Here is a 15,307-nt window from a genome sequence, read left to right on the forward strand (position 1 = left end):
TCAGCTTTACAGAACTTCTAAGGAAGAGGATCTTCAGCCCTAGGTAAAGACAAGGAAGAGAAGTGGAGAAGAGGGCTCCAGAGTGCTTTCGTCATCTTAGCTGTTACCAAAGAGAAGGATGACATATCAGAGCGCTTTCATCATCTTAGCTGTTACCAAGGAGATGGGTGACACATTGGCTAGTCGGGCTCACAGAGCACAGTCTTCACTGGTTGACAGGGCTAGCCTCTCTCTCACCTTCCCCCTTTCTGCCTTCTCCTCCACTCCCCGCAGCTGCCGACTCCTGTCTCTAAGCTGGGAGCTGCTGTTTCTGCCTCACTTTCTCCTGTGGGGACAGCTTTGATTATTTTTTAAGCTGTTTTTTTTCCAGTTGGGATACAAGTCACATAACGTAAATTTCACCATATTAACCATTTTAAAGTGTCCAATTCAGTCGCTTTTAGTATACTCACAATGTTGTGCAACCATCACCCCATCTAATTCCAGAACATTTTTGCTTTGATGTTTTAAGCCTAGAAGATGAAGGGAAGGGGATGAACTTCATCAAAATAAACAAGAGTTCCCAGTGTACCAGAGGCATTCATGGTTGGGTAAACAAATCCTTTCATTTTTTATTTTCTATTTATAAACTTTTTCCTCCTCAAGGGCCATGCAATTATAAAGAAAGGCTTTGCTTTACTTAGAGTCTTTCTTCACTAGCTCCATTTCATTCATTCAAGCATACTTAGAATCTCTTCTATCCAGTTAGTGATGATGATGCAGAGATGAATAACCGAACAAGGCCCCTGTCCTCCAGGGTTTGCAGCCTGGCAGGGATGACATAAGTTATTACTATTGTGATTAGTGCTGTGGGGGGAAATAATAGGAAGACAACCAAATCTGGGAGGCAGGTGCAATTTCTCTGAGAAGGGTATTCAGGGGGAGACCTGGGGGCTGCATAGGATGAGCTAGGGAAGGCCAGCGTGTCCAGGTCTGAGGACAGGGGCAGAGGAAGCAGCACGTGGTGAAGCCTTGGGCAGGAAAGAGAATGATGGCCATGGGGATCTAGAAGTCCAGTGTGGTTGAAGCATCAGGAGCTGTGGGAGAGTGGAGCAAGATGATGCTAAGTGGGGGGTGGAGGCAAGTCACACAGGGCCTTGTAGGCCATATTGAGGATTTTGGACTTTATCTTCAAAATGGGAACCCATTTAAGGGGTTAATGTGGGGATGACAGGATCCACCAGCTATATGGAGACCAGCTGGGAGGCCATTCTAGGGTGAGAAAGGGTGGCTGCTTGGGTTAGGATGGTGGTCACGAGAATGGAGAGGAGGAAAGAGATTTAAGTGACATTTGGGAGATAGAATAGAAGGAGAGGAAGGTCTTAAGGATGACTTCAGCAACAAGGTGGATGGTAAGGTAGGAAACTCTGGTGAGAAACAAGTTTGGGAGGAAGGATCATGGATTCAGTTTAGGACAGGTTGAGTTTGAGGTGCCTGTGAAGCATCCATGTGGAGACGTCAAGTTGATAATTCGGGATGTCTGGCAGAAGCCTGGACCAGAGATACAAAGTTAGGAGAGGTGGAAAGTAACCATGAAATCTCCCTTTGTGTACAGATATTACAGCATCTGAAGCACTTTATTAGATTGATTATTAATCCATCTTTCTTCCTACTTCAGTGATTCTCAATTTTGTTCTGCCCATTCCTGGACAGTGATTCTCCCTAGTCTATAGGCTCCTTGAGGGTAGGAAGGCGTTGCTTATTTTTGCATCCCCGTTGTCCAGGACACATTTTAGAAACTCACTAGGTTTCTGATTGATGACTGACCAACAGAACACATGAAGCAATGATTGTGTTGGAATCTACATAAAAGCACCCATTAGAGATAGTGGTTGACAAAAATCTTTAATTTTTAAGCACCTATTATTATAGTTAAAAATAATCTTTATTTATTTATAAGAAAAATATAAAGTCATACAGGAGATCAAAATGAAGACAGCTTAAAAAGTACAGCACAAAGATATATAAACATAGAATATCACAAAAACTCAGTCATTTAAGAGCATTGCCTTGGGGCTGGTCTGGTGGCATGGTTAAGTACATGCGCTCTGCTTCAGTAGCCTGGGGTTCATGGGTTCGGATCCTGGGCATGGACCTATGTACTGCTTATCAAGCCATGCTGTGGCAGGCGTCCCACATATAAAGTAGAGGAAGATAGGCACAGATGTTAGCCCAGGGCCAATCTTCCTCAGCAAAAAGAGAAGGATTGGCAACAGATGTTAGCTCAGGGCTAATCTTCCTCACCAAAAAAAAAAAAAAAAAGTATTGCCTTCATCAGCTGAAGAAATGTCCTCCATGAAGCTTCCGAGGACCTGCCTCAAAGGAAAATGGTCACTGGCTGTCACATAAAACAGAAGAGCATGGCTCAGTTCTGCAAGTCATGAGAAGCTACCCTGATACATTTCCAAGAGGGCTGATAAACTCAATCATTTCGAGTTGCACTGTCGGCTGCTTTGATCTCTTCAATTCAACTGTGGAGTTGACTTCTAGGAGGCATCCTCAGCTAAACACGGCCACAGGAAGAAAGAGAACAGGCTTTCCTCTGCTGTGAGTTTTCCTCTAGGTGGTGAGGACCACCAGGGGTGGTACCCACTCGCCCAGAGGCTCCAGCAGGCCCAGCACATGGCTTAGCCTCATGGCCATGATCCTCTCTAAACACAAGGGAAGCAAGACTTGCCCCTGTCCATTTATGACCAAGTGCGCGGGGTTCAGAAGGTGGAGTTTGAATTCCCAATAGGAAATCATGGAGCAAACAGGGTGAACGTTTCTCATCATTTCCTTGGCGTATGTAGTTATGTATGTTTCAGTTACAAGGGCAGAAAACAGTGTTAACATTATTAGGGCCAAAGCGTCATTAAATATGAAAGACAATCCAACAAATTGTTTCTGCATGTGTAAGTGAAAATAGAAGCAGATGTCAGCCCACAGCTGGGAGAGAGAAGGCCATGGGCATACAGAGGAAATCTGATTTGAGAAATGAGTGAATGGCTCTAAAATAAGCAACACAGAGCAGAAACATGAACCCAAAGGAGAGGAGAATTACAGAACAGGGAGGGCAGAATTAGAAAAGTGTTATAAGGAGGATAGTCTTGGCTTAAAACTAAAGGAAACAGATTTATTCATCTAAAAAAGAAAGGAAAGGGAAAGAAAATCTGCCAGACTTTAGTTATTAATATTGTGTTTAAAAGAACATGTGTTTATATTACATATTTTAGAGAAAGAGGACAGTCTAGTGCTTCTGGCTGCTGTCCACATAACGAAGGAGCTCAGTCCCTCTGCCTTTTTACATGAAAGCCACTGTTCCTCACGATGGTGAAGACGGAACATCACTACACTGAAAGGGAGAGAGACCAAATGTCCACAAATGGCTCACTCTAACTCTACATGGAGGAAAAGTCCTACCAAGTGTTAAAAATAATTCCCAGAGTATGGAACTCTGAATGACGGGGTGAGGTAATGAGGGGCACCTTCAGGGGACTGGCATCCTCATCTCAATTATGCTGGCCTCATTCTGCTAGTCTTTGTCAATTTGTAAAAGAACTGCACTCTTCCTACCTTTTAGCGGGACTACGTGTTCTAACGTAGGGTTCTAACACACAACCAATAATTAATAGAAGGTTGGTCCTACGCTGCTCTTAGCTAAGCCATGAAGGATGTGTGTGTAGATTTTATACTCCAGCAGAGGGCAGTACCACATAAAAATTACCATTAAGGAAAAACTGAGGTCCAATTACCCCAAATTTTCTATAGTATTGAATAATTATTTAGTGCCCACAAAAATGGGTGACTCGTTCACATGGGTTATCTTGAATATCAATGAGCAATCCTGGCAATCAATCTAAGCTCTAACAATTTTATTTTATTTTATTTCTCACTGAGGAAGATTCATCTTGAGCTAACATCTGCTGCCAATCTTCCTCTATTTTGTATGTGGGTGGCTGCCATAGCATGGCCACTGATGATGGTGTAGGTCTGTGCCCAGGAACTGAACCTGGGCCACCAAAGCAGAGTGCACTGAACTTAACGACTAGGCCCCTGGGGCTGGCCCAAGCCCTAACTATTTTAAATAAGGTGTGCTTTATTTGAGTCTCCCTCCTCTTACGTGAGTCTTTCTCCGTGTAGGTGTGTGTGTCCTGGGTGTGTGGGGTGGCTAATGCAGCTTTACTTCCCATTCTCTTTAGTCTAGTAATTTTTTACTGCAAGCAGATAAAATGCATCTTACATAGAGCCTCATCATGTAACATTGCAGGTGAGAGTTTTGTTTAAAAGAGTATGTCGTGGAACTTAGCTAAAGAGATTTCCTCCTTCTAATTGCAAAAGGCCCTCATCATAAGCAGTTTAGTTCATTGTGTGGTCAATTTAACTCGGATCCCTACAGACTGCATAATGAGCAAAGCTCTTACGTATTAATGAATTTAAATTTTAACAATTATTTGATCAATTAGTCATAAAGTAAGTTCCTTCCTTTCCACTCTCCCCTTTGTAAAGTATCAGCATATTTATTCTATTATGGTATTTATCTGCTACAGATTAACTTTAAAGATAATTATTTTGGGTTATTACACAATGAAGTTATAGTTCTATTTCAGTTGAGAATTACACTTTGATATTTCTGTATGTAACACAGATAAAAGCCATCCTACAATTAGTCATTAGAATCTGAATGAACTTTAATTAAAAAAACTTTTGGTTAAATTTCTCTCTGCTAATATTATACTCCTAATAATTAAAACTTTTCACAAGGTAAATGTCAATAGATATAGATGTCAATATGTGCAAATAATGGTAGAGTCAAATTAAAACAGCACATTTATATCAACTCTCTATTTTAAAAAATCCCTTCCCCTCTGGCACTTCCCTCATGCAGTTACAATAGAAATCCTAAGCTTTCACAGCCAGTGGTGAAAATTATTAGCAATCATGACTTTGGAAATAATGATGCCAAATGGAGAGATGAGTGGGCGGTGCTCTGTGATCACAAGGTTTTCCTGTAATTCCTGAATTTAAACATAAAGGAGGACACTTGGCCCTGCCCATATCTGAGCCACCTGAATTCTGTCTTAACCTTTTGGATCCAACTCAAAGGTAACTTCAGCTGACACTTATGAACAATGGCCATGTTCAAGATATATATGATGATAACTTCAGTTTAAAGTCAGTTTTGAGATCAAAATTTTGGGTTTGGAATTTTGGAAACATGTCCCATAGCAGCAGTGCCAATAGGAAGCAGTGTGCCCAAGCCAGCCCACAAAAAGCTTTTAATTCATAAATTTGTGAAGTATCTGACAGCTCTATAGACCCTAATCACCATGTTTAACAGTATTTCCATGAGAAAATTTTCATCACATTTTCCAGATTTTAAATCTGGGATATTAGGAACTTGGTTTTACTTTTCATTTGCAGCTGTGGCCCTACTGGAGGGAGTTAGAGGCCCACCTCCCTCAGCTGCTGTTCCAAGCCACGGAGAGTGGCCTGTGGCCTGCTGTGGCTTTCAATCGAGCAGGGCCTTCACTGAGCTGGGAACTAGGCGGAAGACCAGGGAAGTGCGTGGGGCAGCAGGGGAGGGAGGGCAGGGCAGTGGGGTGGGTGTTATTTCCATCCCCTCCTCCCTCAGCTTGCCCTTTCTTTTTGCTGCTCCTCTGCCTCTTGTCAATCAGAGGTGGAGGGAGTCTCAGGAAATAAGGGAAACCTTCCCAACCTCCCTCGGTGGGAATGATGGCTGGGAGTAGGGGTGGAGGTACCACCTGTTCTTTCCTGACTCTGTTTGGGGAGGTCGAGGCCTAGAGGTGGTGGGAGGAAGGAGCAGGCTGAGGAAGGGGAGCAGACAGGGGTTTCCCCCTCCCCCACCTCCGTCTCCCCTCTCCTACTTCCTCTGCGTGGTCACAGACCCTGAAGGCTGCTGTTGAGTTGAGGTGACAAGTCTGCCTGGGTGGAGATGAGAGAGGGGACTGTGAAAGGAAAGGAGTGGAGGGAGTTCCCCAGCAGCATGGGGAGGGAAGGGACTTTCTGGTGACACCTGGCCAGGCAGCAGTTGGTGGACATCTGTCAGGCTGGGACCCACTCTTTATATCTAAGGGGGTGTAGGATACAAGCAGTGATGAGCATCCAACTGCTGGGGGTCTGGGACCACAAAACACCCAATAATCACACCCTTTTAGTTCCATTTCCCTAAAACGTCAACAATCAATGCCAGAAGCTCGTCTATATTTTCCCACAGTAAATTTGGGACAACATATGAGGACGTGCCCCATGTCATTTAATGAGAACATGGTACATAAAATCAAATTACTAGAAGATTAGAGCCCCCTGACAAGGGCCTGGAATGTGGCTGACAATAAATATTTAACAACCACCTCATTCAACATCAATTTGCAAAAGAATCTATTTTTTAAAATCTCTACATTTTATTACTGCCTGTTACTTTAAATAAATCTTGTGATAAACCTGACATTTATCTGATAAATCTGACAAGGGAAGATGAGCTGGGTGTGATTAACACTGAATCAGAAGTGTGAATAAGTCTCTACAGTAGACTGTGCTAGTTTAGAGTTTACTTTTGCTGGTGAAGCTGACTTTATATGTTAGCAACCCCAGAAAATCCACTGTAACCATTAGTGGAAAAAAATGGTGGTGTTTTAGAAAATAATTTTGAGTTGATCCTAATCTTTCTTGTACTCCAATCAATACTGTTCATCATTTTTGCTTGTTTTAATCAGGGATTTATACAGAATCCCCCCAAATTGAACAAAGTGCCCTAACTTTCTAAACCCATAGCCAAAACCAAATAGCACTTTTATGAAATTGTCAAGCAAACCAAGGCTCTGCCTTCTATCTCTTTTTTTTCCCCCAAAAAACTAGAAAAATATGATCTCTCCAATAACCAACTCTCCTATCACCACACTCTTCCTCCCCCTAAACCATCAAATAAGAACATTAGATATTCTTCGGATCCAATTTTTCACTTGGTTTAAAAATTTTTTTAAATTTGGATTTTAGTGCATATCTTCCCTCCCAGCATCACCCTTAAAGATTCCCCCTTCTTGGCTAACCTGCTGTGTAATGTTATTGGGCCCTGATTTAAGCTGGGACAATAGGTACTAGAGGTGGTCACACTGCACCTTTGGGCCAGCTGATTTTTATCTATTTCGTAACCGAGCTTCATCTCAGGGGCAAAACCCTCAGCCTTGTACAAAATATGTCAAAGTAAATTTTAAATTAACTTTTAAAAAGTCATGGGTAACACAGGGCATTTTGAGCACTCTTTGTCAAACACCTTACCCATGGTCCTTATCACTCTACTAATTCCTGACTCTGTCCTCCCAATATCCATCGGTTTATTTCTTTCAAAAATACTTCAGCAAATGACATTTTTGATAGTGCAGTTTATAACGTATTTGAATTAAAAAGATGGCACATATGTTCTGAAGGGTATCACCACATAATACCAGTATCCTCTAATTCACCTAACAAAAAAAAGTAACAAACAGACCAAACAGGGTTAACTTCTCCCTATCGTTTTCTTCTAAGCTGTGGGAGTGCTGTTGATCTTGAAGGGTCTTAGTGATGATGATTGTCTGGGGCCATCAACAATCTTAGTTCCTATTTCAGTCTTCAGCAGTATTTAAGGAAGAAGATAATTTTATTTTCATCATGGCACGAATCCATTCTGATGATAGGCTTTGGCCCTGGTCTTTATACGAGCCTACAAAACATGTTTCCCAGTTCTAGATTCAAATATTAAATTAAAACAGATGTGCAAAACTAAACAAATGAATATCCACCACCAAAACATAACCTACCCCTCCACAAAACCACCAGCTTTGGGGAAAACCAATGTCCACTGTTCCATATCCTTATCCTAAACTCTTAAAAAAGAACAGATTCACATTCCTCCTTAACCTGTGGTTGTTTCCATGTCCGAAGAGGCCAACAAGAAGGAGTAGAGGTCTAGAAGTTCCTGGCGTGGTCTCCACGGCCCCTCTTGGGCCACTCCTCGTCCACCCACCTGCGCAGGACCCTCTCCACGTCGGCCCTGTGGTAGAGCCTGCAGAGCTCCATCAGCTGGCCCACCGACCTCTGACTGTTCCGGAGCAAGAACTCCAAGGTGGGGCTCTGGGGCCTCTGCTCCAGGAAACACAGTTCATCATAGGGCATGCCCCATTTGCTTGCAAAATTCCTCCAGTTTTTGACTGTTGGGTGACATGGATCCAGCTTTATCCTGATCACATCTAGTAAGTCCTGATCATTGAGCAAGTCACTTATGGTGGGGGCCCGGAGCGAGCAGGAGGAACAAGGACAGTTCTCCTTGCAGGACTTGTCCTTGCCTATATCTGCAGGAACAAACAGTACAATCCACATGTCAGCAAAAGGCCTAAGACACGCGTTCATCTCTTCCGTCCTTTATTTTCCTGCTGCATCGTCAATAGCATCAGTGTAAGCATAACACAGCGTACCTTATGGAGGAAGATTTCAGGATCGTCATTTCTATATACTCACACAATAATGTGTTGTTCTTGATAGCCAAAGACGGTGGCTTAGCTGGAAGCAGCAGCAAGATTTTATAAGACCAGTTTCTCTCTCTTTCTGAGACTCTCTGTGTCTTACAAATGTGCATTTGTGAGACTGCTGGCCAGAAGGAGGGCTCTGAGGAGCAGAGCTCTCTCTGTGGGCAGACCACCAGTCCAGTGGGGGTCAGACTCGGCTGACCCACGAGTAAACCAGCCCATACTTGCCTGCACCTCAACCCTTACCCCTTCCAAGTTACAAGTCAGCCCTGACAGCTTTTTAATGCCAAACATAGCATGTTAGGGTATAAAGGATTGCACAACTCTTTAAAAGGTCTTAAAAAAAACATACTGAAAACTGGAATATCCACTCCATACACATATTTGAAAATGAGTGATAATTGATAATGCCAGAAAACTTACTTTTTAAATTTACAGCCATCTTATCATTCCTTTGCCTTTATCTGTGTTTTCTTCACTCATGGGGCTGCCTTTGAAGTGAAGCCAACACCCTGAGGTGTGTACAGTGGGATGGATGAGTGGGAGGCTTTTGAGCTGAGCCTCACCAAGAAGAGCAGCCACAGCCCGGAGGAAGGGCAGCATTCTTACAACCCGCTTAGTACCGGGAAGCGTGTTAGCAGGAGGATGAATTTAGCAGCTAAGAGGTTTTGTCAATCATTTATAATAGAATTGTAAGCAGTATCTACACAGCATGACAACCTCAGTGACTTAGATTCCACAACAGCACTGGGTCTCCTGATCCCTCTGACTAGGGATTTTAACAGTCAAAGGCTACGCTAGACATCACTGGCTTGGAAAATTCTGGGAGGTTGTGATGGCCTTTACTACACTAAGCTATAGTAAAGCTTCTTGTTTAGCTTAACACAGAGAAGACTTTCCAATTAGGAAAGTAAAGAATTTGGAAAAAGGGAGTCACTTTGGTGATTGTAAGGTTGAGAACCAGCAATTTTGAGGCAAGTACAAATGATGACAAGAGCCATGGAAATTATGTCCATACTCTTTGACCTACTAATATAGCTCCTGGGAATCCAGCCTAAGGAGAGAATTTAAAAATGTACATACATGAAAATTATTAGTCTTTTTTATATTATCCATTTTTTAAACACCTTAAGTGTCAAAATTATGGGACTAGTGAAATAAATTATGGTACTACTTGATGGAATATTGTTTAAATAATTTTGAAGGCTAGGTAGCAACCTAGAAAATGCTTATTCCGTAGGGTTAAGTCAAAAATGCAAGATAAAAGGAATGTATGTACTCTACGATTAGAACTATGTGAAAACTCTAAACATTACTACAGAAGGAAATGCACAAAAATAACAACAGCTATTGTGTTAATATGGTAGGACTATGTTTCTGTTTTCCAAATTTTCTCTATTGCTGTTATATTTCTGTGATAACTAAAACAATGTATTACATTAACAAATATATTGTTTAGCTTAACACAGAGAAGACTTATCAAAAACCATCCCTCCTCTTTGCCAAGCTTCACTTATGCCTTTGAGCCTACCCCTTCCTACCTTCTCTGTGATTTGTTTCATCAAACATCTCCTTTCTTTCCCCTCATCTCCACCACCCATCTCTTTGATTCTCTTTCCTTTATCTACAAAAATATGTCTAGGGCTCCTCGATCATAAAAAATAAGAACCTCCTCTGGTTTCATAACTTGCCGAAGCCATTTTTCTCTTACTCTTCTTTTATTCACTGTTAAAATTTTAGAAGGAGAATTCAAAACCCGCTGTCTCCAATGCCTCACCATGTTCTTAATCTTCATCTTTGGCTTCAAGCAGCATGTGACCCAGCCTAGTTCCTGCCAAACCTTGTGGAGACTGGACCCAGTTCCCTGCACCCCAACTGCTGGCCAGAGTCCAGTTCTGCTTGAGCAGGAAAATCCAGATCAGAGAAGCAGATCCCCACCTGACTTTGAGGATCACCAGGACCTCCTATTGCTGCTAATGCCCCCATCACACTAGCTCCCCTTGGATACAGCTGCCTCCAGAACTGGACCCAAGACTCTTTTGCCCTTTGGATACTGTATATAGCATTGCAGACTGTGTCCTCTCTGAAGGTTCCTTCTGACAACCAAACCCCGTATCAACAGACACATCCCACCATGTCTCAGCCACATCCCTTCCCTTGTCTGCCTGACATGCTGAGATCCCAGCCTGTCTCATCGCCGAGTCCTTGGGAGTTATAAGAAGGTGCTCCAGTTCTGTTCTTAGCCCTAAACTTTCCCCTTCCACATTCTCTCCCTTTGGTCATCTCCTCCACTCCCAACAACCTCTACAAGGCTCTCCCACTAGAATGGAAGGCCCTTTCTTACTGCATCCGCAGGACCAGCACTGCCCTTTCCTACATACTAAGCATACAGTAAATGCTTAGCCAGTGTTTATTGAATGAGTGAGTGAATAAATGAATGATTAAACCTGCCCATTCTCCTGTGTTCCAGAACCGACTACTGGAAAGCTCCTCTTCATGTCCAGATGACATCTCCGACTCAGTGGACCTAAAACAGGACTTAAATTTCTCCCCCTATGCACCAAAAGCACCTCAACTCCCCTATTGACATTTGCAGTTCCCTGGCGTCCTTACAGACTTTTTCACCACGTCCATCCAGTTACAACGTCGCAGCCTCCACCGGAAGCTCTCCGTGTTACTACTCCTGTCTCGTTCCCCATGACTTCCTTAATATAACCTGTGCTCCAGACAATCTAGACTATTCCATTCCCTGAATAGACAACCTGAATTTTCGTTTTTTTAAGCTTAATTAAATTAAAAGAAAAACTAATATAAGCTCAGTGTAGAAAATTTAGAAATTATATATGATTATGGATTTTGTATAAACTATTGAACATTTAGGATTTTCCCAAATTTTCATGATTATGAGTAACAATTCCATGCAGACCCTTGCATGTGTATTTGGCCCCATCTTTAATCATCTCACCAATAATGGGATTATTAGGCCCAGGTATGAGCATTCTAAGGCTATCGATGCATATGCCCAAAATTGCTTTCCAGAAATAAAGGCTGTACCAATTGATACTCCAACCAGAGTGTATCGTGATGGTGCTTATCCCACTTCACCTTTTGTCAGTGCCAAGTGTTAGTTTTAAAAAATCTTTGTCAATTTCATAGGTGGAGAAAGTATACCTTCTATTTTTCTACCTCCGTGCTTTTTCTGGTGTTTTCTCTCTGATCAGTTTTCTCTCTTCTTTCCTTCTCCCTCTTCCTGAACTTCCTCTATTAAAATTCCCTTCCTCTACCAAATTTCATCCATCCTATAAAACCCGCCTCAGAGCCACCTCTTCCATGAAATCTTCCAGGCTCCTACCTGGAATGTCGTCTCACTTGGAACCCCATCATTTTGTTTGCATCTCCTGACTCTGCCCAGCAGTGAGACATTCTGTATGGTTTTCTTGTTCCTCATTATACCTCAAATGCCCTGAGAACAGACTCATATCCTTCTGCAGTGTGTTCCATATCTTAGAGTTTTAAAATGTTGAATTACATTTCTATGTAATATAGGGGAAGTTATTCTTCAGCAACAGTAACAATGGTGTATAAAGAAGACTTTAGCTGCACGGTGGGACAGAAGTTGATTTATCTAAAAAAAGAACTTTCTAATGGTGAAGGTGGTTTCTCACCAAAAGAGGGGTATAAGGGAAATTTTGCAATTTTCTTTGCCCTGATTTAAAGATAGGGTCAAATTAACAATATTCTGCCAAGTGGAAAAGAAAGCAGGTCACCAGAGAATAGGCATAATTCAGTTTTTGTAAAAACAAATAATACAGTCATTCATATCCATGTAAAGCATATTATATACACATTCATAGGCATAGAGAAAAATCTGGAATTATGTATAACAAAAATGTTAACAATAGATATTTCCTAATTTTCTATAATTATTGTGTTTATTAGGATACTTAAAAAATTTTTAAATATCACAGAAATATAAAGTAGGCCATAACCTCTAAGTCTAGAATTAAACATCTGAAGGTCCTCTCTATGTTACTTTTGTAAGATTCAGTATTGGCAATGTTTTCTCCTTTAGTGTCAAGAAGAAGAATAAAAAGATCAGTAAGGTTTCTGTGAAGCTCCTTGAAACCTTCTAGTGTATGAGGTTTTATTTCTTTGAACAATGACATTGACCATTTACCAGTTTGTTTTAAAAATAAATGATGTGCCAAAAACCTATTGATGTGTTCCTTTGTATTTGCAATGACACAAATGACAAACCATTTACTGAAGTGGAATCTACACGAACTGCCAACAATAGTGAATTTAAAGCTGCCTTTTAGAATCATAAACTATAATTAGCTCTCTGGGGGACTTAAGCAGGAAAATATGTTTTTTTCTTATCAGATACATTTTGTCCTGCCATCCTTTAAACACCTGTCACGCAACAGTACACATAAAGGATGGACTGTGCCATGCCTTGGGGAAGAAACAATTGTGGGGAGAGAGAGACTTAGGACCAAAGAAATTTTCATCAGAAATGGGGGAAAAATGGGATTATTATTTGATGCCTTTCAAATGACAAGCACAACCTTGCTGTACAGTAGAAACTCAAAAATTGTTTGCTAAATGAATGAATGAATGAGAACTGTGCTTTGTCCTCAGGACAAATCGGGGTAGATTTGTTATTATTGTTTAATGAATTTTAGAACCTGAAGAGAGAATTAATAGTAAAGGAAAGAGAATGTTGCTGGTGTCTGCTGGCAGTAAACAGATTTTGGTGGAAAACAGTATAGAATTGGTCTTAAAATACAAAAAGATGGATCAATTCTAGATTTGGGGAAGAAAGGAGAGGGTTATTGAAAACAAAGAAGGTAATTATGAATGAAAATTCGCTTAGATTCTCTAATAATTAGGGTCCCCACTTGCCATATTTTGACACTTGACCTGTGTATTTTCCACTGATGCAAAGCAAGAATGGAACCCACCGTTAATTTATGATGACTTCTTATTTTAGAGGCCAAAACCCTGGAAGGACTTGCTCTCTGTAACTTTAGTTTGAGTGGTCACATGAACTAAGGAAGAATTTATCAGAGGAGGAAGGGCCAGATTTGTCAGTGGGTTTTCATCCTCACAATAACTCATTTATCAAGTGCCTAGTGTGTAACTAGCCCTGCACTGAATCCTTTACACGCATAATCCTGAATCATGCCGATTCTGGATCTGTATCAGATGGGCCTCATAAAATCCCAGTGCTCCAACTTCCTAGAGCTTGACTTCTCAAGGCATTTAACATCTATGGACTTCAGATTCCTCATCTATAAGATGGAGATGATAATAATTCCTATAGCTCATGAATTAAATGAGATAAGTGATGTGAAAGCATTTTTGTCAAGTCTTATGTAAATGTTATTTAAAGATGTTAGGCTTTACATTTATTTTTTTAAGGAGACAGGAAGAAAGAATCTCCACATAGTCTGGTCTCTGCTGACATCTCCCAGCTCACCTCCTTCTCTACTGCTCTTCGCTGCCCACACTTGTCCCTAGAACACTAAGCTCAGCCCTGCCTCAGGACATTTGCACCAGCTAGTTCTTCTCCCTGGAGTCCCCTTTCCTCAGATCTCCACATGGCTGGCTCCTTTGCATTACTTAGGTCTTGGTGCACCTTCTTAGCTAATGCAGCGCCCTCCCTCTGCCAGGCAAAATCCCATTACCCTCATTTATTTTCCTCAAGGCACCTACCACCCTATTACTTACTTATTTATGTTTATTGCCTGTCACTCCCAACTAGTATATAAGCTCCTAGAAGAAACGGACTTTGATGTCTGATGTCACCACTTCATTCCAGGCATGCAGTAGGCATTCGAGAATATTTGTTGAGTAAATCAAATCAATGAAGAGTGTGACATAGAGAAATAGTCAAATTAGAAACCTCTGGGCGGCCTATGAAGAGGTACGTAGACATTTTCAAATCAACTGAAACATTTTTAGTGCTGAATATATACAAGGCAGAAGAAAGATTACTGAAGATTACCAGTTGCTATGGAGAAGGAGTACCCTGTATATCACAGAAATTAACGACAAGAGCTTTAGAGGCATGCCAACTGACTGTCAATCCCGGTTAACACTGTGCAGGTGTGCAGCTTGGCAGGTTCTCGAGCTTGCTAAGCCCGTGTCCTCACTCCCAGTGCAGGCAGAGCAATACCTATCTCATAAGGCTGTTGAGAGGATTAAATGAGACCGTCCGTTAAAGCCTCCTCCTAGCACGTGGTAAACACGCAACAAAGAATTAGTAGCTGCAGCTGAGGGATCATAACCAACAGCCTTTTTTAAAGCAGTGGTTCTCAACTTGAGCCGCACCCAAGAGGTGCGGGAGAGATGAAACTCTTCCCACGTCCCCTGCAGGAGATTTACAAAATCCTGATGTCTGGTCCTACCCAAAATCCTTATTTAATTGGTCTGGGGTGCAGGCAGGACGTGGGAATTTTTAAAAGCTCTCCTGGGAATTCTAATGTGCAGCCATGGGTGAAAACCATTGCCTTAAAGACATCTACAGAGTCAGTTCTTAGTCAGAAGGGCCTGCCAAAGTTAGATGCTGGAATTACAGCTGCTTGTCTTTGAGAGACAGCATGTCTGTTTGGTGATAAAGAGTCTGTGGATAGATAATATTTCCCCACACTCACAAGCTGATGAATGGATCTTTCTGTGGGGAGTTTTCTGCCCCTCACCCCTACTCTTCATCCTCTCTCACACACATTTTACATTATACTTTAAGGAAGAGTTCAGGA

At 41.7% G+C, this 15,307-nt stretch overlaps 1 protein-coding gene across 1 annotated transcript in view; it reads right to left on the reverse strand.

Annotated features, from left to right (window-relative positions):
• Positions 1 to 1,911: 1,911 nt before the first annotated feature.
• EDARADD (EDAR associated via death domain) overlaps positions 1,912 to 15,307 on the reverse strand; it is a 69,954-nt gene continuing 56,558 nt past the window's right edge. The window contains exon 6 of the mRNA XM_058542969.1: positions 1,912 to 8,369. Coding sequence (XP_058398952.1) covers positions 7,987 to 8,369 — 383 coding nt within the window. The 3' untranslated portion in view covers positions 1,912 to 7,986. The remainder of the gene's footprint in view (positions 8,370 to 15,307) is intronic.

The sequence above is a fragment of the Diceros bicornis genome, chromosome 6, assembly GCF_020826845.1.
Source record: "Diceros bicornis minor isolate mBicDic1 chromosome 6, mDicBic1.mat.cur, whole genome shotgun sequence".
NCBI classification, from domain to species: domain Eukaryota; kingdom Metazoa; phylum Chordata; class Mammalia; order Perissodactyla; family Rhinocerotidae; genus Diceros; species Diceros bicornis.